The sequence below is a fragment of the Streptopelia decaocto genome (genome assembly GCF_964273445.1).
Source record: "Streptopelia decaocto genome assembly, chromosome: 7".
In the NCBI taxonomy this organism is placed as follows: Eukaryota; Metazoa; Chordata; class Aves; order Columbiformes; family Columbidae; genus Streptopelia; species Streptopelia decaocto.
The window spans coordinates 23,819,808-23,843,490 of record NC_138661.1 but is presented as its reverse complement, the minus strand read 5'-3'; the positions used below and the strand labels follow the sequence as shown (position 1 = coordinate 23,843,490).

Below are 23,683 nucleotides of genomic sequence, written 5' to 3'. Positions count from 1 at the left end.
CAGGCTGGGAGCCCCGCTGGTAAAGCGGATATGGTGTTGCCTCGTTGTACACTGAACGGAACGGTGCTGCCCGTGCACCTTCTCTTGTGTAGCTACGAGGGGGAGCAGCGCGCACCCCCGCAGCAGGCTCAGCGCCGGCCGGCGGGCTCGCCCAGGGGCCGCTGCTCGTCCAGGGGTCGCCGCTCGCCCGACTGCCGCGCCACCGCCGCTCCGGGAGGCCGGTCGAAGACTACATGTCCCAGCAGGCCGTGCGGGCACGAACGTACCATGTGCCAAGCGTAGGGGGAGCTGGCGGCTGAGCGCGCGGTGCCGGCGGGGCGGTAAGTGCCGGTTCCGCGCGTCGGTGGTGCGGCCGACGCGGTGCTGGAGGCTGCGAAGGGTCCGGCGGGGACGGAGCCGCACCCCGCTGCCCTCCCACACCCCGCTGAGGCCTCGGGCTCATCGGCCCGGTTCGGCCCTTCTGCGCCCCGGCTGGTGCCGCCGGGAAGGGCGGCCGGCCCCAGGCGGCCGAGCCCCGCCGCGGGCGCAGAGGCTGAGTTGCCGCCGGGCTCGGCGGGGCTGGGGTTGTTTCTAAAGGCGGGGGGCGCCGCGGGGCACGGCACACCCGGGGGAGAACCGAAAGCAGCCGTATTCGGCCCCTCGCGTCCTTCACGGGGAGCCCCTGGCCGCGCTGCTGCGGCGCGGGCGCGAACTCGCGGGGCGAATCGGCCCCGCTGGGTCGCTGCGGCGGCCCCGGGTGTTCTGCGGTCCCGCCGGGGCTCGGAGAGCGCGGTCTGCCGGGCAGCGCGGCCGCGCCGGGGCGGGTGGCGGTGCTGGGCCTGGAGGGAGCCACCTCCGGCGGGACACCGGCAACCGCCCGCCCGTGCCAGCACTCCCGGGTGGGCTGAGGAGTGCCCGGCTGTGGGGAAAGGGCACCTTGTGTGTGTGGAGTCGTGTGAAAGTCAAGCCAGCACGGGAGAGGAGCGCAGGCCTAAATAACGAGTGGCGGTGACATCGTGAGGCGAATTTCACAGCTGACGGGGTCTCTGAGGTGCCCCTGGGGTTGTTGTAAAGGCTCCTCAACACCTTGTGGAAAACTGTGAAATACAATTGATTTCTGACAATCCATTTCTATACCTTAAATTGGAGGGCTTTTAGTTATTCCCTTTTTATTGATACAACACATCAAACATGAAAGTAAGAACTTTGTTGCTGAAGAGCTCAGCTGCTCTGCCTGTTTATTTGCTACCTAAAGTTCCCATCTTCTGTTCATGATGTACAGCTGGCGGGTATGGGAATAGGTGTGATGTCATGAGCTGCAGATTATAGCTTCAGGTAGGAATAAGATGCAAGAACAGATGGACTTGCATCCTGCTTTCAAGCAAATGTTCTTTTGGTAATGAAGAAGGTGAAGCTAAGAATAATGAAAGAGAGAGGCATATTTTCTGTGTTTAAAAAACTCACTTTTTGCACTTTTCACTTCCAATAAATGAAATTTTACAAAAAAAAGGAGCAGAAATGGTTTAATTAAAACACTTAGCAGAAAATGTTTTTTTGAAGGTGACAGAGGATACAAGAAATTTTTGTACAAACGAGATCAGTCCTCCAGGAAGATACCCAGAATTTCTAGAATTTCAGTCAGGTCAGGGCGGAGGGCACCTTTTTTTTTTTTTTGTGAAGTGCATGTTCATTTGGCTGTAGTCAAGGGGCCAGGTTTATTTTCTCTTGAATTTGATCGTAGGTTCAGAGGAGTCATGATCAGCCAGCTAAGCCTGTGACAGGAGAAAGAGCTGGGGTACTGCAGGCGGCTCTGACTGATGCTGGCAGAATGTATCTCAGCTTTTTTGCCTCAAAGTTACCTAGGGCTTGTAAGGAAATAAAAGGAAATAATAAAGTTCAGCTAAGGTTCATGTACAGAGGTCTCTTGTGTTATATTAGCCTATTTTGCTGATTGTATTCTTGTGAGGTGTTTTTGAAAGGCTTGGCCCGTGTCACTGCATGTGTTTTTTGTTTACAAGGCGTCCAAGAGAAAAGGCATGAGCCAGACTGACCCCACTAAAGGTTCACAGAAGCAGGAAAGTTTCTCAATTAAGTCTAAGAGTAGGTGGACTCCATCTGGCTAAGGTAAAAGCCTGTGCTCTAGAGGGTGCTCTCGAGCGCTTGCAGAGTGAGTGAACCATCGCTCTTGGTTCAGGGTGTAAGCAGAAAGAATGGTCAATCATCTTTTCTATCCAATGCCAGTCAATGGGTAGGGAAAGAAAAATATATCTGATTTGTAACTTTTTTTTTTTTCAGATCTGAATCCTGTTCACACTATTTTTATATGCTGCGGTGCTCCAAAGTGCTTAGTGTGGGAAATGCATTTGTTCCCCACCATCAGGAGCGAGGCCTGTGCTGGGCCTGTGACAGGGCCAGGATTAGGCTGTTACTTCCTGCAGATATCTGTTCTGCCACTGCAGTCCCCGCCTGGCACTTGAACAGGATGGTGATGATGATAAAACAAGTCTTGCTTGGTCACTCTGAGCAGTTCCTCATCCCCTGTGTTGCGTGTGACTGTCCCCCCACTGCTCACCAGCAGCAAGGCACTTTGACAGCCAGTCTGGTAGAGTTCCCAACAAGTTTTTGGGTGCTCTTGGTGTTGCAAGAGCTCTTTTTAAACCTTGCTTGTTTTGATTTTCTCTTGGTCCCTTGCGATGGGTCTATTCTGGGATATCTTCAAAACATTTTCAGTGAAGATGAGGCCTACTGCTGTGATCAGAACTGACTTTTGGGGAGCGCTTGCTCCCTTGTCCCTGTCCACCTGTTGTTTCTCTTTGTAAAGCATCTGGGGCCATGAGCAAATATTTTGTTGTGGGTTCCCAAGGTCTATCACAATGAGTTACTTCTGGCTTTGTGGCCCATAGACACTGTTGAGTTAGAAATCACAATGGAGTCAGAGCTTGCTTTTGGTTACTGCATGATTGCTTGAGCTCTTGCCTGAGGGCATGCTAGCAATGCATCAGCAAGGAGCAATTAAAACTTGGATTGCCAGGTCCCTTGGGGCTATAGGCATTAGATCACTACATCCTTCTCAGATGTTATAGTCGCTATTTTGTATCTTGGCAGGGCTCATCACCCATGGCACGAAGGGCCTTGAAACTTGCTTCGTTGACAGCAGCCGCTTCTGGCATCTATCTGTATGGCAACAAGTTCCTGGATCCCAATGATTTTGGAATTGTTCGTGTGGGCCGAGCCGTTGCCACAGTAAGTTTCATCCTAGAAATCTGCAGGAGTGTTCCTAGGTGGGTAAGAGAATTGCAGTTCACAAGAACCTGAGATTTCCTGCATTCCCTCTCTGCACTTCCCGTTGGCAGCTGGCTCTATGAGACTGAAGGTCAATACGGGGCTCTTCAAGTTCTTGACATGGTGAGGAGAAAAGACGTGAAAGCATAGAAGGAATAGAGCTGTTTGCATGTTTTGGAAAGAAACATGCAGAGATACTAGACTGCAGAGAACTGTCTCTGCTTCCCTGGATTGGGTAGGACCTTCAAAGCAAGGACTCACTTTGGGCTTGCAGCTTCATCAGCCACCCTTCAAGGTCAGTTCTGCTGCCTTTAACAGTGACCTGCCTCAAACCATCTTGTCTGCATCCGCATAGGCCATTTTTTACATTAGAACATGTTGATTTAATGATTGTGGCTCTAGTGTTGATATGCTATGGTAGCCATTGCCCTGCAACCCTTAGTGTGAGAGGGGGGACAGCAGGTGTTTTGAGGATCATTCTCAAAGCAAGGTTCAAGTGAGGATGGGAGATGATGTACTTCTGAGACTGGATTGGTTTCCAGAGTTGTAAAATCAATGCTACATCTGCTTAGCATCACTGCTATATCACCCTTGTGTTGATCATGGCTCTGGAAAACCTTGGCATGGAGACTGCCAGCCAAATAGGTAGCTGCTGTGTGCTTGACAGTATTCACTGATGAATCCATGGGCAGCCAAGAACAAGGATAGCGGAGACTCTGGAGCAGGTACCAGTCTCCCTGTACCTCACTTGCATTATACATGTGTCACTTTGGGCCACGATCTCCATCATTTACAGACCCCCAGTGGTAAGGAGCTGTCTGCATATTCTATGACTTTTAAGCACTTCATTTATGAGTTTTACGGGAAGTCAGCTTCTGAGGGCAGATGCTCTGTGGGTTGGCTCAGGTGCTGTTCTGTTTATATGTGCAAGCTGCACCATGAACTGTTGTGAAAAATGAGTGTTTATTTTGAAAGGGTGAGGGCAGAAATACAAACTGTAATCTTCTTACCTAATAAGTGCTAAACATGTGCTAAGCTTTGTTCTCTGTCCCTGACCATGAGGCAGCACTGCCTGGTGGCAGGGAGCAGCTCTCACCCTCTTGCTGCACAGAAAACAGAGGCAGGGAGAGGGAACACAGCTTATTGTGACTGGAGAGGAATCTGCTGTCCAGGCTGTTTGTGCTTTCCAGTCTGCCCTTAAATTCTGCCTGCTTGAGCAGTGTTTCTCAGTCTTATTTAAAGCCAATGTTTTCTGTTTAAGACAAAAATAAAGGAGAAGTCTGCAGGATGAAGCTGTGCAATTGGTCTCTTTTGAGTGATGGTGAGAAATTACTTTCCTAATCAATAGGAAGTAGAGTGAAGGAGATTTTCTTTGCTTTAGGTGCTGGCGAAACTAAAAACATGTTTGACTTTCACGTCCTCTGCCTTCAGGGAAGTCACAAGTCATGGACTATAAAGCATTTCACTGACCCTGTTCTTAAATGTGTTAGAGGGTTCTGCACCCATAGCCGCAAGCAGTGACCCCCAGAAACATGCTGCCAATGTTTATGTGTTCTGTTCGTGATGGCAGCATGTGTTTATATCTGTGTGTCTGTATACTTTTCAAACATGAATTTTCTGTCTCTGAGTTCTCTATTCCCTCAGTCCTATACAGGACTGCATATGGTTTGGTTGCTCCTTTAGGCCTGCTGCCCTAGTGACCTCTGGCTTCCCAGCCTGTGGTCTGCTCCTTGTTGGAGAGGCAGAGGTCAGCTCCCATCTGAGCACCAGTATTCCAGACTGCTCTCATTCATTAATTATAGACCAAGTGAAGCCAATAGAGCAATTGGACATGTTTATTTCTCAGAAGCTCAGCTTCTTGGGCTCACTCTTTTTGTAAATGAAAGCTGAGACTCTGTAGCAAACAAACAACTTTGGATATTGGTGGCATGTACATAGATATGAAGTGCCTTTCCTTCAATCTAGTCCTGCCCAGGCTTCTTGCCTGGTTTGTTGATTCAAACATTGGACCATAGCGAGGCAAAAGCAGGCTGTAATTAAGAGGTTGTAATCCTTAAGAGCTAAGTTCAGCAGCAGCAGACACAAAAAAATGCGAGAGAAGTTATGATGTGGCAAAAAAATACACAAAAGCCTGGAGAAAAGAAAACATGGAGGTCAAGAAACTTTACCTAGAACTATAGGACTGTGGACAGATTTCATCTGAGTTTGACTAGGAGGATTTGAGTCTGCAGGTATTTTAAGCATAGTCCTTTGCAGACTTTCTTAAGAAACTTGATGAAGTGTATACTAGCGGAAAATTTCTTCTTGAGCCTCAGTTTAGGGAGCTGGCTTTTGCTTATGTGTGGGTAGACAACTATTGAGAGGGAACATTGTGCCATGACCTGGTGAGGTCTGAGGATAGTTTAGGTGTGGTGGAAGAGTGTAAGGTGTTGAGAATTCTGTCATACAAATTGGAAGCCAAATGCTTTGGGACTATTAACACTGCGCTGTCTACAACATCAGTTAAAGAAGTAATGTGGCATTTGTAAGGGGAAGGACTGGTTGATCTTGTAGGTCTTTTTATGTCTCTGAGATTCAGTCTCACACTGTAACATGAATGATAGCACTTGGCTTGGATAAGAAAGAAGTCAGTGGCCTGGACAGCATTGCATTTCAGACAATTTCTGTGTTCTGGTAAAATCAGAAACCTGGCAGAGCAGTTGTGCATTTGCTGTATTTCTTTGAGGGCATCCCTGTTATTTTGGATATGTAGAAGGAACGTTCTGCGCAGTAGCTGAAATACATCTCAGACGCGGGCAGGGATTTGGCAATGTCAGAGTTGCCTATCAGGATCATTATAATACTAATTCAGTGTTTAAGATTATGATGTAATTAGCAACCGCTTAATTAATTCCCTCTTCCCCTGTAATACAGGCCAATTTGTTAGCTGCTTCCTTTCAAGTTGGAGGTGATAATTACCCTCGTGGACCTGCGATAAAATAAGAACCAACTCAAGATTTCATGCAAGGCTGATTTGAACCTCCCTCCATTTCAAAGTTGTTTTTTGAGATTGGGCAGAGGCTTTGAAAATTTTTCTTCTGAATGTGACTCTGTGTAGCTGTGCAGCTCCTGAGTTCACCAGGCACAAGAGAGCTTGAAAAGCTCAATTTCCAATCTTGAAAACAGGAAATATGAGAAACCTAACCTCCCCAAGGGAGAAGTGTGCCTGTAACTAATTTTCAGATTGATCCCTTCTTTGATGCATCTCTGAGCTTTTGCCTGTTGCACTGTTGTCACTTCCATCAACTTTGTCTCAAACCTGATTTGATCCCTTTGCCTTCCTGGCTTTCACATTACATTGACTGTGCTTTACGCGGTAAAAGGGGTAGGATAGTGCCCTGTCCCAGAATGGGATGATACCCCTTCAGTGGGGAGGTTTGAGGAAATCTGACTTTAGATCTGAGTTATGCAAATGGTTCTTTATGCTAATGATCTTGAAGTTCAAATGACAGATGAGTGGACAGGTTCATCATTCCCTTCTCTGCCCCCAGGTAAACTTTATGAACCTGACCTGTATGTTTCTGTTCTGTTTGCTGACTGTGGAAAGAGAGGAACTTTCATTGTAGGATAAAATTGTGAAATACCCCAGATCCATTTTCAGAAAGCAAGGCACTTAGGAATCTAATTCTGTGGTCTGTGGCTATGTCTAGCTAATAAGCTTTAGCTGGATCCTCGTATTGTTGTTTTGTAATTGACACTCTGTCCCTTTGGTCGTCTAGTACTTTGTGCAGTTGAGTACCCCCTAAAGTACCACGGTGGTGAACTTGCCTTTAGCCACTCTGCTCCCTGCTGAACCATCTACCCAGACTGAGCTCACTGTGCACCACTGTGGCCAGGAAGGTTGGAGGTGTGAAGATGAAGTGTGGGATAACTGGTTGGGCACAAAGAGGGTCGTCATGACCTCTGTTACTGGCAACAGACCTTATTGTGGAACCTGACAGAGAATGGGTGTCCACTGGGCAAGGTGCTGTACAGAGGTTATGAAAATGCTTTGAGTTTCTCAAATGGAGGATAGTATAGGAGTGTCAAATGTTGGTTATTTTTAATAGCTAGGTGCCAGTGAGGTCACTGCACTGCTTTCTGTAAATATTCATTGAAATGTAAGTATTTTAATTTAATTTCTTATAAGTCCATTACCATAAACTCCACTGTGGAGGCAAAACTTTGGAACCTGAGCTACATACATTTTCCCTAACAGCAGGTTTGTTGTTGTGATCAAAGATAACGGTGGAGCTTGCACAACATTTCTGGTTTCATTTGCAGACGGCAGTTATCGCCTACGACTACCTCACCTCCCTTCGGAGCGTCCCATATGGATCAGAGGAGTATGAGCTCGTCAAATCACAGGTAGGTGATAGTACTGGACTGTGTTCCTTGGAAACTGCCAGGCACAGCTGTATTGCCAAAGCCATTGCTATAAAGCAAACCATGAGGCTGTCAGCTTAATAACTGAATATGCCTTCTACCAAATGGGTAACAGCAGAGGCAGCTGTGCTGCATATTACGTAAGATGCTTGCAGGATGTGAAGCACCCAATGGAGAAGCGGTAGCCTTGTGCAACCAGTGCTCACTTATGTCCATTAGAGATTCAAGTTCTCAGTATATGGGTTGTGATGCGTTTGGGCTTTGCCACCAGTTCTCGGCTGCCCAGACTGGTTGTGTGGAGGTCAGATGCTGAGAGGGGACTCGCAGAGGATTCTTGACCTGCTTATTGACTGGTAATGGCCATAACATGAAAGCTGAGCGATTTAAGTAAAAGGTGTGTGTTGGAGGGAAATAATAAGGGTGCATCAGGCTTGCAGATCTCTGAAGAAGTTGGAATTGGGCAAAGAAAGGTACATCTCATTGAGAAACACATTGTGTTTTGGTATTACTTGTTAACGTGAATCGAAAAAGCCTTTCTAGTGAGAAGATAAGCACTGCTATTGCTCCTCTCAGTCCTCTGCTGCACCTTTCATTCCAGCCTACAGATCTACAGTACCTTGAGCTATGAGTGACACTGAGTTTTATTTGAGTGCATGTGGTGTATGTAGCCAGGGTCTCTGCTATTTCAGCTCAGGGCCATTTTGGAGTGGGAAATACAGCTTTTGCTGAATTAGGCCAGTCTGCATAGTATATTTGAAGTAACGTCTTTAACCTCATTTTTCTTCCCAGTGCATATAGGATTTAGGCCACTGATGTGCTTGTAATGTATGGGGTGGTGCTCTCTAGGGACTCTCAGACTGGAGGGACTATAAAGCTGAAAACAACAGTGGGCCAGGTAGAAATCAGTGGCATTTGACTCCAGCATGCTTTAGTCTGCCTCTGGCAGCAAATCCACATCATCATCAGTATGGTCTTAGAGTATTTAGGGTAATTTGCAGAGTGGTGTCCTTGGGCTTGTTATCATCCTTTCCTGTCTAAAGATGCTGAGCTGTTCTGCTGTAGCTTGTCATCCCAGGTGAGTGGCACTGATGCCCTGCCATAAACTGAAGATAGATGAGCTGGAGTCTGGAGCTTCACTTTCCATCTGCCCATGTCTCTGCCGTGTGCCTTTGGAACCTGGTTTGCAGAAGGGCTGCTTGTAGCTTTCTTGAGTGACACCCAGGTTATGGAGTTATCAGTGCTGTGGACAGCTTGTCATTTGGCAGCAGTTTGCAGTAGCCCTTGCAAATTCCTGACCTTTTGCCATTTCTCTCTATGGCTTCATTAACCTCTGTCACGCAGGTTTTGATGGTTTGTCAATTCATGCCCCGGGCAGCAAGAAAGGGCCGTTTGCCTGCGCTGGCCAGAACACTGCTCTCCCTGCTTGGCAGCCAAGGCCAGCTGAGTCAGCCTCTGTGTGTGGCAGAGCCAGCGGCAAGTGTGGTGTACCAGCATGACACAAGAGGACTCTGTGACATGGCCAGCACTAGCCCTTGGCTGCATGAAGAGGAATGAGCTGGGAGATAGAGAGGAGGAAGCAGGTGCAGACATAACATGAGTGAGCAAAACTTATTGGCCTGTGGAGGCTTGTCCTGCTGTTGGCAGGTGTTATGGAGTGCCACCACTGGGCCTGACAGTGACAGCCCTTGTGGCTTCCTCAGCAGTGTCCCTGTGGTGCTTGTCCTAGCAAAGCATGAGCTTGGCAGGGAAGAATTTTATGGGCCTGGGCAATTGCATGCCAAACTCTTTATCTCAGTGCAGCTCTAAGTGGACAGCAACCAAGTCTTTACAATCTTGCAGCTGATTTTGCTGGTCTGAGACTAGCTCAGGGTTCCCCCATTGGAGCTGGTACTGAAGGTTAGTCACTGCATGGGGCCAAGAGGGTGTGAATGCTGCTCCCAAGTAAGTGTTGTGTGTGTGTGAAGGTTACTTATCGAGATGTTGCTTTTACTTGCCTCTGTCCTGTATAGATCTCTGGTACTCTCAGCTATTCATTGTACTCTCTTAGCTTTCTGTCCTTCAGGTGAGGCCAGCTTAACCTCCTCTTCACATGCTGAGAGTTTGGAATTTTCTTTTAAGCATGTGTATGAATTGATTACTGATTTCCAGCCTCACTTTTAGTGCTGTTTAGCACAGAGATTCTGTGAGGCAGGGATGTGGTGACCCTGGGACTCTAGATAGTGCCAGCAGGTCTGAGTGCAGCTGCTGTGCCTTGGTCTCCAGTGAAGAGGTGCAGCTGCATGTGTTTTTGGGACAAGCGTGCAGCTGGCAGTGGAAAAACATTTTTTCTTTGCGTCTCCTCCAGGTACCCAGCATACTGGTGGGTGCTATTCCAGTGCAAATGATAATGCTTAACTCACTCTCCATGTATTCCCAGTCAGCCATCACACTGGAGCCTATAAATTACCTACTGCCTCAGATGAGAGATGGGAAACCTCAGTGGTAGCATGAGTATCTGAGGCTGCTGGGGCCAAACAGGGACATAGTCATTAGGAAACAATTAAATGCAAAGCAGATTAAGAAGGAAATGAGTTCCCCAGGGGCTTTTAGACAGGTTCCCATTTAGCTCCAAGGAATTATCTTCAATCTTACTCTGTTTTTCTGTCCCTTATGAGCCACTTTTGATGCTAATGCTCAGTCACTCAGTTCTCAGCCCCTTTTTATGGTCAGCAAGTTGGAGGTGTATTTACTACTCTCCATGAGGCAGGAAGCGGTAGCTGGGAATTCACTCTCTGTTCCTGGAGTTGATTTGCCTCTCTCTAGTTCTCCTGGCAGCCAGGAGACACGAGAATCCACCTTCCTGATGGCACTCACAGCCCTTCCTCAGCAGCTGTCAAGAGAAAAAAAGTCTCTTCTCTTTCATTTCTGCCTCTTCCTGTAGCAGAGATAAACCTGCTTAAGTAGTCAGGCTTTATTCTTGTCCCAGTGGTTTCTTCATCTCGCCACTGGTGGTTGGACCACACAGGTAATTTCATCTTTTTCCTGACTTAAAGATCCTTTCCCAGGGTGTCAGCTCTTTTCCTGAATATGATGTTAATGCCAGTGTACTGATGTCAGGGCCAGTGGTAGCTGTGGTTAGCCCCAGGACATTGGATGTCTGTAGATCTAGTGTCAGGAGCATTAGGGGAGATAGGAGTTTCATGCCTTTTTCATTAAATGATTCTGGCCTTCTCTGCACACCTAAGCTTGGACTTTTCTTCTCATTTCTGCCCCTGCTTGTGCTGGGTCAGAGAAGGAAGAAGGGCAGCTTGCTTACCTCTTGCTTTCTCAACAAACCACTTTATTCTGTTGAGGGCTGCATTTCTCTGACATTTTTCTGTCTCCTTGACTGTTTGTCTCCTCAGTCTCAAGTCAGCCTACCTCCTGGCATTTCCAGTGTGCCTCTCATCATAGCACCTGGATGTCTTGGTTGACACTTCCTATATTGCTGGTGTCAATTTCTGTTGATCGTGCTGTCAGTCAGGAGATCTCTCACAACATACAGTTTGTTTAAGGCCTGGCATCAATGGGCTCCTGAGTTGTTGTCAGTGTAGTAAGAGGATTGCAATGGGCTGGTTGTTTTGCAGATTTCAGCACTAGGGGCCACAGCTGAAAATCTGGAGCAGGGCATTTTTTGGTCATTTTCCTATGTGAGACAAAAGATTAGTGCTGTGAATGTGGATACAGGTATTTTCTTAATGGAGAGGACATAGCAAGGAGAGAAAGGATCTCTGGTCAAGGTGTATCTGGAGACAGTAAGAATACATTCTTGAATTAACTTTGTTTGCTACAGAATTGCTTTGTCAGGGAAAAGCCATTTGGGGAAGTTAATTAACTTTCCTCCTTTTGAGAGCAGAATAAGGATGTTCTCATTCAAACTCCTGGTTATTGGGCTGTCAGTATTTGGGTAAATATTTGGAAGGCGTAACCTCATGCCATCATTATACAGAATATGATTTCCTGCTCATTGGAAGCTAGACTTGGCTTTTGTTGTGTTTACTTTTCGTGTTGGGGTGGGTGTTTTCAAAATGAGCTGTCTCACAGCGAAGTTGCCCAGCTGAAGCATCCTGGAAAGAAAATGAGTGGGTGTATGTGTGCATGTGTTTTTCAAAAATAACCTACAGTTTCTGGATAGTTCACACCAACAAAATAGCCTGTGTCTTTGGACTTCCCTTGTGATTCAGTAACACTGTGTGCCCTAAATAATAAGGGATATCCTAAAATGGTTTCTTCATGATGGAGGTGGACTGCATTTGTGGAGAGAAATTGTCAGGCGCTCTCCATGGCATTCCTTCAAAAAGGCAGCTGCGAGTGGGGACTGTGAGCTGTTCTACATCACAGCCAGTACATGCAGCGGTGGCTCTCTTTGCCTGTGCTTCAACTTGTGGTGAACTGGGGTCAGAAGAAACAAATGAACTTCCCTAAGAGACACGAAGTAGCCATTAGGTGGCAGTGACTTTCTGTCACCAAGCTAAATGGGAACCCCTAATAGAGGTGAAGAGCTTCACAGCCCATCCACAGTCCCTGAGCTGATCATGTTAGGTTGCCCTATTATGTGCTCCCCAGGATATCTCTTAATCTAAAAGACATGGTTGACGCTAATGCAGTCTAAAAAAGATACTAGCAGGACCAGCTGGTGGCTTGATGACTCTACATTTGAGCGCTGCTGTCTAGCAAACTTCCTGCCAACACATAAAGAGTGGAAGCTTTGCACTGAAAACACATAACAAGCTGTAAAATAAATCTTATAATTGTAAGACACTTCCTTTTCCTCCTGCTTTCTGGAGTGGTGTCAGCTGAATATTATGGCCACAGCATCTCTACGTTTTAATTTTGGAGCATTAGGAAGGTCCATTTTTTCTGGGATGTGTGCTTATAGAACAGGATGTTCTTCAGTCCTCTGTAGTGATTTATTCAGATAGGTGGGCCATCTCACTGTGACATTTTTGGAGGAGTAAGGAGGAGAGAAGTGAGAGGAAAAAGGCAGTGCCTTATTTCATATTTTTTTTTTTTCTGGCTGTGCAGTCTTGTCCCTGATGTGCTTCACTCCAAGAGCATGAATGCAAGGGAGGTGTCAGGCACACTGCTTGGCCTAAGTGGTCCAATATCTTTCTTGAATCTCCCCAGCAGGAGTGAAACTCTGTGCCTTGGGAGCATTTAGCCTTCTCTCCTCCAGGTGGGGCTCTCCCTTTTCAATTGAATCCCTGAAGGCCTCATTACTTTGCTTCTTTATAGCTCCTGAAGAGGTTCATAATAGCCAGAAGAACATCTGAAGAACATCTCAACTGGTACAGTGAGGAAACCATTAGGAAGCCCTTGAAGGATGTAGGCTGCAAGAAGCCTGCACCACAAAGAGCACTATAAGAAGAGCAAATGGAAAGTGAAGAAGCAATTTTGTTTTATTTAGTGTTTGGACTACGCCCTGAGTCCCACTGTGAAATGAACACTTAGCCATGCAAGGTCAAAAGATACGGCAAGAGACAGTATCTTCTCTGAAAAGCTCATGGTTGAGATTTATTTATTTGCCTAGATTTTCACTCTAGATGTGGGTTCTGCAAATTGATACGAACACAGGATTTCTCAGAGGGCTAGAGGCCTGTGTGAAGGGGGAAGGAAACAAAAAGAAAGCAGGAATTGCTTAGGATGCCACTGTAAGTAACTTAAGGCTGTTCCCATTGACTTTGGATCAGGCCCTAAGTAGGGATATTTTCTTAATGAAGGACACTGTAGCCTTGAACTACTGGCCAGTTTATATGACTTTGTTGTTGGAGGCCACCTGTAAAATCAGTAGTGCTGACAGATAGCTAGTGCTTTACCTGTTTTAAAAATAGACAGATGGCTTGAGAATTTAAATAATCTGATCTGAGACTAGGAAAAATAGATACCTGAAAGATTCATTGGAGGATAGAGACACATCAGTACTTGCAATGGCAAACTGGGCTTCTCAAATTTTGTTTTGTTTGTTCTTTGAGTCCTTAACAAGACTTATATTGTGGATTCAGTTCCCCTTTCTAAGGTTGCTATAGTCAGCTTGCAGTCAAACACCAGCTTGAAGAACCCCAAATTAGGAGTACACAGATGTAAAACCAGGAACGATAAGTCTGTTGTGGCGTGCAGAGGATATTTTACATATTGGGCCAGGCTGGAATTTCAGAGCAGGATTGAATACGGTAGATTTGCTCTGCTAAACCAGTGACCTTATAACATTCTCCCCAAAGTGTATCTGATAAAAGAGTGTGCTGGAGGGTAGCACACAATTATCTTACCTGTCAAGCCAGTGTCTTCATTTAGTCTGTTAAGTCAGTGTTGAGGGAATTGCTGTGGTGGGTAGTGTCTTGCAAACACTTCTCTGGACTTCTTGGCAACATTGAAGGTGTCTTAGCATGTTCCAGGCAAACCCTTTTACCTGTGTAGGGACTGCCCTGTTCACAAACTTCAAGGAAAGGTATCTATGGAGGCAACTCTACTATCTTCCTCCATCTAGTGCCTCAGGGACAGACTCAGTCCTGACAGGAGTCTGCTAGTCTGAGGAAGCCCTTGGGACAAGTGAAAATGGAAGCTTATTTTCTGAGTTGGAGCAGTTGCTGATTTAGTCTAGGAACAAAACCAGATGTAAAGGTAAGTGCCAGGTTTGGAAGCTACTCTTTATTGACTAGGGTGTTCAGGTGCCCTTCCTTGAAATCTGCTGATGTGAGCATGTTTCTGCATTTTTGTATATCTGGACAGGCACATCTGTTTGCCTGTGTGGTCAGGGTGCGAGTCCTTCTGTTGAAATAGCCATTTCCAAGACAGTCAGAAGTTCAAAGATGGTTTTGGAGGATTGAATCAAAGATGTAATTGCATTCACTGCTAGCCTAGTTAAGTCTACCTTTGGTCCCACAGGATTGTTTTGAGGTTTGTTTTTTTTTTTTTCTTAGCTTGAGAGTCCTGTGTCAGGGGCTGCAAATTCTGCTGATGGTGCACCATTCAGAGAGCTTGCTGCTCCTTCCTCTGCAGCAGCAGCATCTTGGCAGGTCTGACACCAGTAACAACTTCTTTTTGTCAGTGTACTGAGCTGATGTGACTTGGAAGTGGCCTACAGGGAGCAAATATAGTGACAAGGGTCATCTTTATACAGCCTCCACTCTGTTCCTAGCTCCATTTTAATGATGAAACTACATGTAAGCCTGCACATATACACACATGCACAGTGCTTTGTGAAATGCCTCCTGCCAAGCCTGGATCCATTTACTGTCTTGGTAGCTTTGGTGAATTTAGAGGTAAATTCACTGAAAAGTTCACTAGTAGAATTGCTTTAACAAAAACCAAACCAAACCAAAACAACAACCCAGATTCTAAAATGTCTTTACTACTTCTGCAGTCTCTGTTTGAAAATGTACTAGTTTTGAGTTACCTGTGAACTCTGTAACAGTGCAGCCTGTTTGTTATTGTAGGGTTGCTCTGAACACAAGTTGTTTTTCGCGGGATTGCTGAAGGGCAGCAGCTTTGCACTCCCATTTGTTTATGGTAGGACTGTTGTGTGAAGAGAAGTAGGGAAAGATATGCTTTCTTCCCTTGGGCCCTTTTCTTTGTATTCACAGGCAGCACAGCTGGGCATTTCCAGAGCCCAGCAGGAGCTGTTTCATCTCTGGAGTGCTCTGGTATTGCCTATTCTATGACTCCTCTTCCTCTCCAGGACAGCTTCCCTGCTTCTGTTTCTTGCAGTAAACTGAGATTTTTTTGTGACAGTTTGAACTGGGAGTTATTCACTGCAAATGTACGGAGTGGTGATCCTTGACTGGGGAACATTGTTCTAATGAAATGATGGCTCCTGAGTGATGGGGAGTGAGAAACAGCAAGGCTCTTGGCTGGAACCATTCTTTCCTTGCTCTGAGCTGGTGCTTGTACTGGGTTGAGTGCTCAAAGATGAGAGGTGTCTGCAACCTGATGCATGTGAAGGGCTCCCAAGAGCTGTACCAGCTCCTGCCTCCCTGACTGACAGGGTTACATCAGTTGTAGCTTTCCTCAACCTCCACTGGCCCCAGAGGCCACAGGCTTGGTACTGAGTCTGTGCCAGGAGTGAGGGTGATGTTTGACTCTTTTAAACCTATATTTTGATTTTATTGTAGTGAGTGCTTGGTAATGTGGCTCAGGACTGAGCAAAACGCAGGTAAAACCAGCGTCACACGTGCACCTCTTCTGGTGCATCCCTGGGTGAATGCAGGCAGCTGCGCACACTAGCCCAGCACAACCAGCCTCTCTGTTCACTTGTGCTGGGCCTGAATGAGCTTCTGTCGAGGGTTTAGATTGCGGGGTGACAATAAAACCCTGGCAGATGTATGGTTAACCTCCTCTCCCCCCATCTTCCCCCTTTTTGCCCCTCCCTCTCCCCGCTTCCACTCAGCACAGGCAATCGGGAGGGAAAGGAGGACAGAGAGAAGAGAGTTGGAAAAATTAACAATGTTTTACTAATGCTACTAATAAGAATAGAGAAAATAATACAAAATATACAAAACCAATCCTGAAAGTCTCAGCAACTGCAGAGCCGGCACCCAAAGTCCTGGATTGGACTCTGCAGCCAACCGGAGCTGGATTCAGTCTGTCACTAGGCCTCAGTTTGCAGGGATGACTAGCAAGGTCCTCTCCTAATGTCGGCCATAAACAGAAGAGAAAAAAGGATGAGATCCTCATGATCTCCCACTTTTATATGAAGTATTCAGGTGAATGGAATGTTATACACAGTTGGTCAGTTTCTTGGTCATCAGTTTCTCGTTGCCCCTCTCACTAGATGTCCATCCGTGCTTATCAATAAGTTTGCATTCCATTGCTAGGTTTACCAAAACATGTGTCTGGTTCTCCAAGAAAATGCAGTTAATATGAAGGCTTTAGCTGACAGGCAAATTCACTAAAAGATAAACTTGTTTTTAACAAAACCAGGACAGCTTCCCACTCTCCTGGTTCTCCTGCATCCTTCTCCAGCTCTGCCCTTTCCTCTCCACACTGATGCGTCAGCCCTGGCTGCCACCTCCCTGGCCCCTGCTGTGCTGCTGCCAGATTGGGCACAGATTTACCCTACCAGCTCTGCCATTCATTAGCAGCTCACGTAGCAAAGATTTGCCCCAGTTTTAGTTTTCTGAGAAAATCAAGACCCAGACACTGGGTGGATTCATTGCCAGCCCCAGGCAGGGCAGCTGTGGCTTCGCACAGCTGTGTCAGTGGCAGCTGAGCCAGCAGGTTTTCCCTTTCTGGAGCAGGATTCCCAGCACTGGCAGAGCTTGGTCCTCACCTGGAGAGACGAGATCCACACTGTATGTGCCTTAGTTTCAGTCCTGGAAATCTCACTCCAGAAACAATCAGATGTTGCATTCTGAAACATGCTGAAATCTGATGAGCTCACAGTCCAGGGAATTTTTCTGTTTACAAACAGCCTAGAAACCCATTATATTTCATATTAGTATTGAAAGACTAATGCAGGCATGTGTTTTTTATTTGAAGGATACTAAATTTGAATCAACAATAGAGAAGTCAGACTTTGTCTTTTTTGCAAAATCTTTGAAATGGTGGGACATATGTGTAGCTAATGAAGGAAAGTTCCTTTAAATATTTTTTAAAAGTGTTCACTGCTTGTAATTGTTTGACACGTGTAGTAAATCAACAAAGAAGCAATGCATAGATAAGACTGCTACCCCAAACAACTCATCCTAGTGGCAGATGCCCCTCCTTCCACATGCATTGCTCAACAAATTTCATCTCAAGATGGGAAATGAATTCTCAATTGCAACATGCCTGGTAATTAACTGCACCGTAATTCTGATGTGCAGTGGTGTCACCTGCCATCGGGTGGGAGTGCAAAAGGCACTGCATTTTGTTGATGGTTGAACATTTGTTTTCTTCATCATTTTGACACCAGAGGTAATTACCATTCCTGAAATATTCTCTTGCTACCATTACAAAACAACCGTTAGGGACAAATTAATTATGAAGTATCTCGTCATGACAGATTAATAGGCAAACAGAGGAAATTTCTTTTTCTTCTTTCAGGCAACTGAATAGTAAAATCTAACAGTTCCTGTGTAACTACTAGAAACATATACTTTTCTGTAAGCCAAAACATATTTTATTGGAGGTGGAGGATTAGCAAAAATGGGACTAGACTACAGAGTGAGTTTCCAAGCTTGCTTTTTCTCAGCATTTGGTTTTCCAATATCATGTGCTGAAATGAGCTTGAGTCTGGGCATTGCCATATGGAGGGGAGATCTTCATGGTTGGTATTGGACCAATGTCTTCTGTCTGGGTCACGGCTGAGCAGCATCATGAAGGCTTGGAAGTGAGGACTTATGGATTTGATGGGTTTCAGGACAAGACATGAAGTCATTATCCAGACTGCTTTACGGCCACTAAGGGTTCCCTGTGTCAGGGAGGTCAGATCTGATATGCTGGTTGAGTTCCAAGTGGCCAGTGATGTTCTGTGTGCCTGTGCCCCCTGGAAGTCACAAGACTACCTTCCCCAAATTATTCTTGTGGGGTGCTCTCTGGGGACTGTTGTGGTGTAGCACATAGATGGCTGCCTTCATGTAGTGGAGGTGGCTGAGGCACCCTGCTCCCTGTGACTGAAGTGTCTGTCAAAGACCAGGGGAGGAGGAGTTTGAAATATCTGGATCACTCACTCATGGCTGTGTTTAGCAGCTCACCCAACTAACGTGTAGTCAGGACAGCAGTTTATGTAAGCTTGGTAACTGTGCTTTCAAAGAGGCAGTTAGATAAGTATCTAATAGTTGACTGGCTACTATGGGTTGATGAGCACATGATTAAAAAGGAGTCTGTCTTAGGCTCCAGAATAGGCATGTCTGGATTTAAATAGGCCTCCTGGAGGAGGCCTGTTCAAATTATCAGCTTTACCTTCTTTGAAATCTCACTCAAGTTGTCAAACAGATGTTTAAACAGAGTTTATCACCTCCAGCCAAGTGCTTGTACATACGGCATTCTGCCCCTGCCCAGAAAAGGAACATGTCCTCTGTGGTAATCATTGCACAGCGCCCTTTCATGCCATGGCCTTCTTAATTAGAGAACAGTGAAGCTCCACTCTTTTCCAGAGACCAAACCAAGTCCACATTTATCCCATTTTCCATGTTCCCCTGCCTACAGACATCAACTCCCTTTTACACTGTGACTTCAACCTTTTTCATGGGGTTTCTATATCTTTGTTTGAAGTATGTACGTGCTTTAATAAAATAATGACATGAGGCTAGAAGTCATCAGTAGCATTACTTTTGGATTACTAGCATCTGATTTATTTTTATTGCTTTGCTTCACACCCATCTTGTGTAGTGCTAATTCTCTATGGTCCTTTTTGGCATGCAAATTTTGTCTTTGGGACTATCAACAGTGATTGTATTTTGCCAGCAAGGACTCATGCTTTGGAGGATCTTTGTTAATATTATTTTTCTCTCAGGTTTTGTACTGATTGCCTTTCTCTTGATTTTACTATTTACCTTCTAGTCAACATTAGAAATTGGCTGTCTTTGATTAGCATGTTGATGGAGATTGTCTCTTGCCTATTATCTCTACTGCAGCGTCATCTTTGTTTTCTCTTGTCCAGTGTTAGTCTCTTACACCAGATTCTCCCCCTTTTGACAAAGAAATATTGACTTTTGCTCATGTAAGATTCAAACTGAAACGTGTGGATTCCTAGATGACACTTTCTTTTCTAAATTGTGGCAAGCACTGCCCAATTTGCATTTTTTTCCACAAAGAAGTTGCAACTGGGTAGTGATGGACCAGACTTTCCTTACCCTGCTCCTTGGGGTACTTGCACAGGTGATCTGTGGTAATCAGCATCTCATATATGAAGAAAATATTCACCCTAGATTTCCACCTAATAAAGCCCATTTCCTGCTATTTGTACTTGCTTCTGTGCAAGGGTGGAGGATAAGGGTAGGGATATTTCTCCACAGGCAATTGAGCAGGAATCTATTTTATAATTTCCTGAATCACTCTTAAAGACTGTTGACTGGTCACTTTGATCCTGGATGGGATAGGTAACCTGGAGGTGGAGGCTTTCTGCTCCTTTTCTTCTTGGCTGTGTGCTCAACTCCCCATTCACTGCTCTTTCCTGTTGCACACAGTTCCTTGTATAGAAAAAAATGGCCGACAGTGAGCCTACAGATGGAGGGACACTCTGTTTTCTTAAAATTAGGGTGAGACAAGACATCCAACAGCTTTACTGACTATTTTACCATAGATTCTTATAATATGTTTGACATTTACAAATGCAGCATCCTTGCCTCGTGGATGCTCATTCATCTCTTAGATGAGAGGGAAAAGTCAGCAACCAGTAAGGGAAAGGGCAAAGTGTTGAATGTAATTGTATATAAAGATGATCTCTGTTTTATTCCCTTCACAACCCTGGTGAGCCACAGGCAAATGCAGGGGAGGCACGTACAATATTGTTCATTGTGATACCAGCTGCAGTAAAGACAATTGCTTCTGGTACTGCTGGGGGTAATTCCTTCTGCTTATTGTGGGAGCAAAAGTAATCTAATTTGGATAATGAATAACCGATACACAGCCTCACTTGGGCTCTCCTTTTGTTCATCTCAGTGAGTGCCATGCCAAATATTTGTATGTTTTACTTTATTAAACTGCTATCTCATGCTATTTTAAGTGGCATCCTCAAAGCCAATGTAAGTTCTCTCTCTTGTTTGTGTTCCCAGCAGCCATAAGGATTCAGTAGACCAATGCAACTTTCACTGGCACCCATGTAAGCCCATTCTTTCCACATTCTTCTTCCATTGGCACCTGCACAAACCTATTGTTTTCAGTGAGAAAGAAAAGGAGTGGCTTCAAGGAAGGATTTGACCTTCTACTTGCATTTTAACAAGTCTATTGATTCTGCATGAATCAGAAGAGGCACCAGCTCAGTCTCCCATAGTGGTGACATTGCTGGGATGTGAATAGACACCAGCTGCCTTTCTTGATATGGAGCTGTGTGGTGCTAACTGGATGAAAAAGCTGGAATAATTTTTGTATGTATTTTTATATATATGTGTATATATATATATATATATATATATACACACACACACACATATTTCACTGAAGTCAGCAACTCTGATAGCCAGAAGGGAACAGACCTGCTGAGTAACAAGGGGACGTTTCTTCTTTTTTTTTTTTTTTTTCTTTTTTTTTCCTCTAACATAGGCACTTTTTAAACTAGAACTACACTTTGCCATTGATGATGACTTACTGGCACCACAGCCATACTCCATCTGTTGGATGTAGTGCTATGACAGTCACTGCAGCTTTTTGGAATTGACAACATAGTGCTATGGTTGTTATCTTTCCTGACTTCCTCGTCAATCCAATTTAATCACTTCTTGGTATTTCATGTGTTACTCTCTCCTCTTCAGGCATCCTGTTCCTATGGGAAGAGGACTGTACTTTAAAGGTCAGAGCTTCTCAGAGTAAAGAAGGGGAAAGGAATCTGCCTCTGTCAGTTTGGTAAGGGGTTGTATTGAGATCTCTAGAGATGCTGCAGTTGGAAACCCCTTTTTCTGGGTTCTATGACCAGGCTAAATGCTGGTGCCCGTCTGATGTAAGAGAGGGAGCCTGCTTTCTCTGCTCCCCAGCCATTGGAGCGACCTGCCAGGAGAGAACTTGCATATGGACAAGGGGGAGAAGCTGCTGTTGCACGGTTTAATGGCCTGACGTTGACTCAGATAGGCCCTGACTGGAGGTCATCTGTGACATGCAGCTGGTAGGGTGGGATTTGACTGTTGGGAAGAGAAAAATGTCAGCCCAGATTCTTTGGCATTGACAAAGCAGATGTGACGATTTCTCCCCTCCAGCTGCAACGGCTGCCTCTGCACTTCTTTCTTCCCTGCATACCCACATGAAGAGAGCAGACTATGTGAAGCTACCCTCTCTTGACTCTCAGCTGCTGAACTAGATGAGACTTACCTGAGCTTTCTTCATCCTTTCTTCTGCGCTTGGGCCATCCATCCTGATAAAGCTTGCCTTTCAGTGTGTCTCTCCCTGTATCTTCTGTCTGACAGTGCTTTCTGTGGAAACCATGGCTTTTCTGGCTCCATTATACTGCAGGATGGGGAGCAGGAACTTAGGGAAAAGACTGACAGATGTCCATCCTCACCCCTGCTGCTAGGATCCTTCACTTTGCTTTGAAGGCCAGGAATATTCAGTGCTGAACAGATTCCCTTGATACTGATTTCATCTCATCATCCACCTCTTCACTAACTCTAGTAACACCCTGTATTTTTCCCTTCCTGTCTACAGTGTCTGACCTCTTGAGTAGCTGGAAAATGTTACCAGGTCAGCCTTCTTGGTACCATCTGGTTTTGTTATTGAGGACAAATTGTGAAACTTCCTCATTTATACCATCTTGGTTCTTCTGTCTTGCAGTAACTCCTGATGTACTCTTGCTTGTTTGCTTTGCTCTCTCTATCTGTGACTTCAGACCTTTTTTTTAAGTGAAGAGACCATCTCTACACCCCTCTGCCCCATGTGGAGCCTCCCTGTGCATAGCCATAACTGTATGAGCTTTGGTGACAGCTAATTCCTACTGTGGCCTTGTTTGAGCTCTTCCCTCCACCCACAGCTCAGGACCAGCCCTCACTTCCCATGTTACTGCCTTCCCAGGGTCTTCTTACATGGACATAGCTGTTTGGGGGTTGTTCTTCCTTCAGGTCTTCCTTCATTTTTTTACTGCACAACATCATCTCTTGCTGTTCAGTGAATAGTCTACAGTTTCTGTAGGGTGTATCAGCAGCTCCTGTTTAGGGAACACTCCTGAATGTAATGTGCATCTCGGTTGATCTTGTTCCTTATAGCAACTGCAAACACCAAATAAAACAGGACTTAATAGGACTGATGGCCGGGAGCCTCCCAACACAGCTAAATACAAGGCCATATAAGAAGGTGTCTTTACATCCCTCAGCATGTTTTCACTGCCATCCCATGTGGTCTGATCCAAGCTGAGCTGAATTAATTTTGTTAGCAAGATTTTGAGAGATGCTGTGTCAAATTTATTATCCTTTCACTTGCCTCTGTAGCAGGAGCTGCAGGCACTGTGATCAATGCATCGAGACATGTGCCTAATTTCACGCAGCTTCTGTAAATGTGCCTTCTGCAGCCGTGCTGTTGAATGACTTCCTATCCTCCATGGGTGCTCTGCAATCAAGCACAGCACAAATCTCTTTATATACCGACAACAAGGCACTGAGGGCACTTTTGGGAACCTGCTGACTTTGCAAGTATTATACATCTGCATATACACAGATCTGGTCCTTCCTCCTTGTGAAAATCTGATGTGATTTCATCCTCATGTGTAAGCACCATTCACGTAAGTGTACATGTCCCAACAGAGAACCTGTGTGACGGAGCTGTTTGTTGTGCACTCACAGGTGTTGTCTTCCTGAGAGGGCTCCCCTCAGTGTAAAACAGCTTCCAGAGAAGAACCTTGTTCACTGGAGGTGATGTCTGTAGGTGTAAAGGACTCAGCTTGACTCTCAAATTCCTGTATTCAGCAGTTTGATCTGGAACTGTTAGTAGGGTAGTATAGGCAGGTGATGACATAGCTGTAGACGTGCTATGTCCCAGTTATCTTAGCATGTTATTTTCCCCTTGTCTCTGACCATCCCTTCCCTGGGCTCCTTGTTCCCCCTGCTCAGGAGACTTAAACAGAATAGTGCATTATATCACAGAGGTGTCTACAGGGGAAACAGCTACTCCCTTCTGATTTTACTCCTGAACTGCCCCACAGATAACTAATTGCAGCTCAGTTGCTTCTATTAGCTATTTACCTAAAATTGAGCTGGCTAATGAAAATGTTTCTAATTAATACAAGGCAGATTAAAACTCATTACAGCAAGGTCGTCAGTAATGAGAGATAATCAGAGCATAAATGACCGAGCTTGGAGCACAATGAAGATGGAACACAAGCAGGTGATTGGTGCAGGTTGCGCATGCAGCAGCCAGCAAGGGCAGGGTTCAGCAAGGTGACTGC

The 23,683-nt window shown here is 45.5% G+C and overlaps 1 protein-coding gene across 3 annotated transcripts in view; it reads left to right on the top strand.

Moving 5' to 3' along the window:
- Positions 1 to 282: 282 nt before the first annotated feature.
- ADCK1 (aarF domain containing kinase 1) overlaps positions 283 to 23,683 on the top strand; it is an 83,221-nt gene continuing 59,820 nt past the window's right edge. For all 3 annotated transcript variants that reach the window (XM_082058550.1, XM_082058549.1, XM_082058548.1), the window contains exons 1-3: positions 283 to 320; positions 3,085 to 3,222; positions 7,564 to 7,647. In XM_082058550.1, the coding sequence (XP_081914676.1) occupies positions 3,097 to 3,222; positions 7,564 to 7,647 (210 nt within the window). In that variant the 5' untranslated portion in view covers positions 283 to 320; positions 3,085 to 3,096. The remainder of the gene's footprint in view (positions 321 to 3,084; positions 3,223 to 7,563; positions 7,648 to 23,683) is intronic.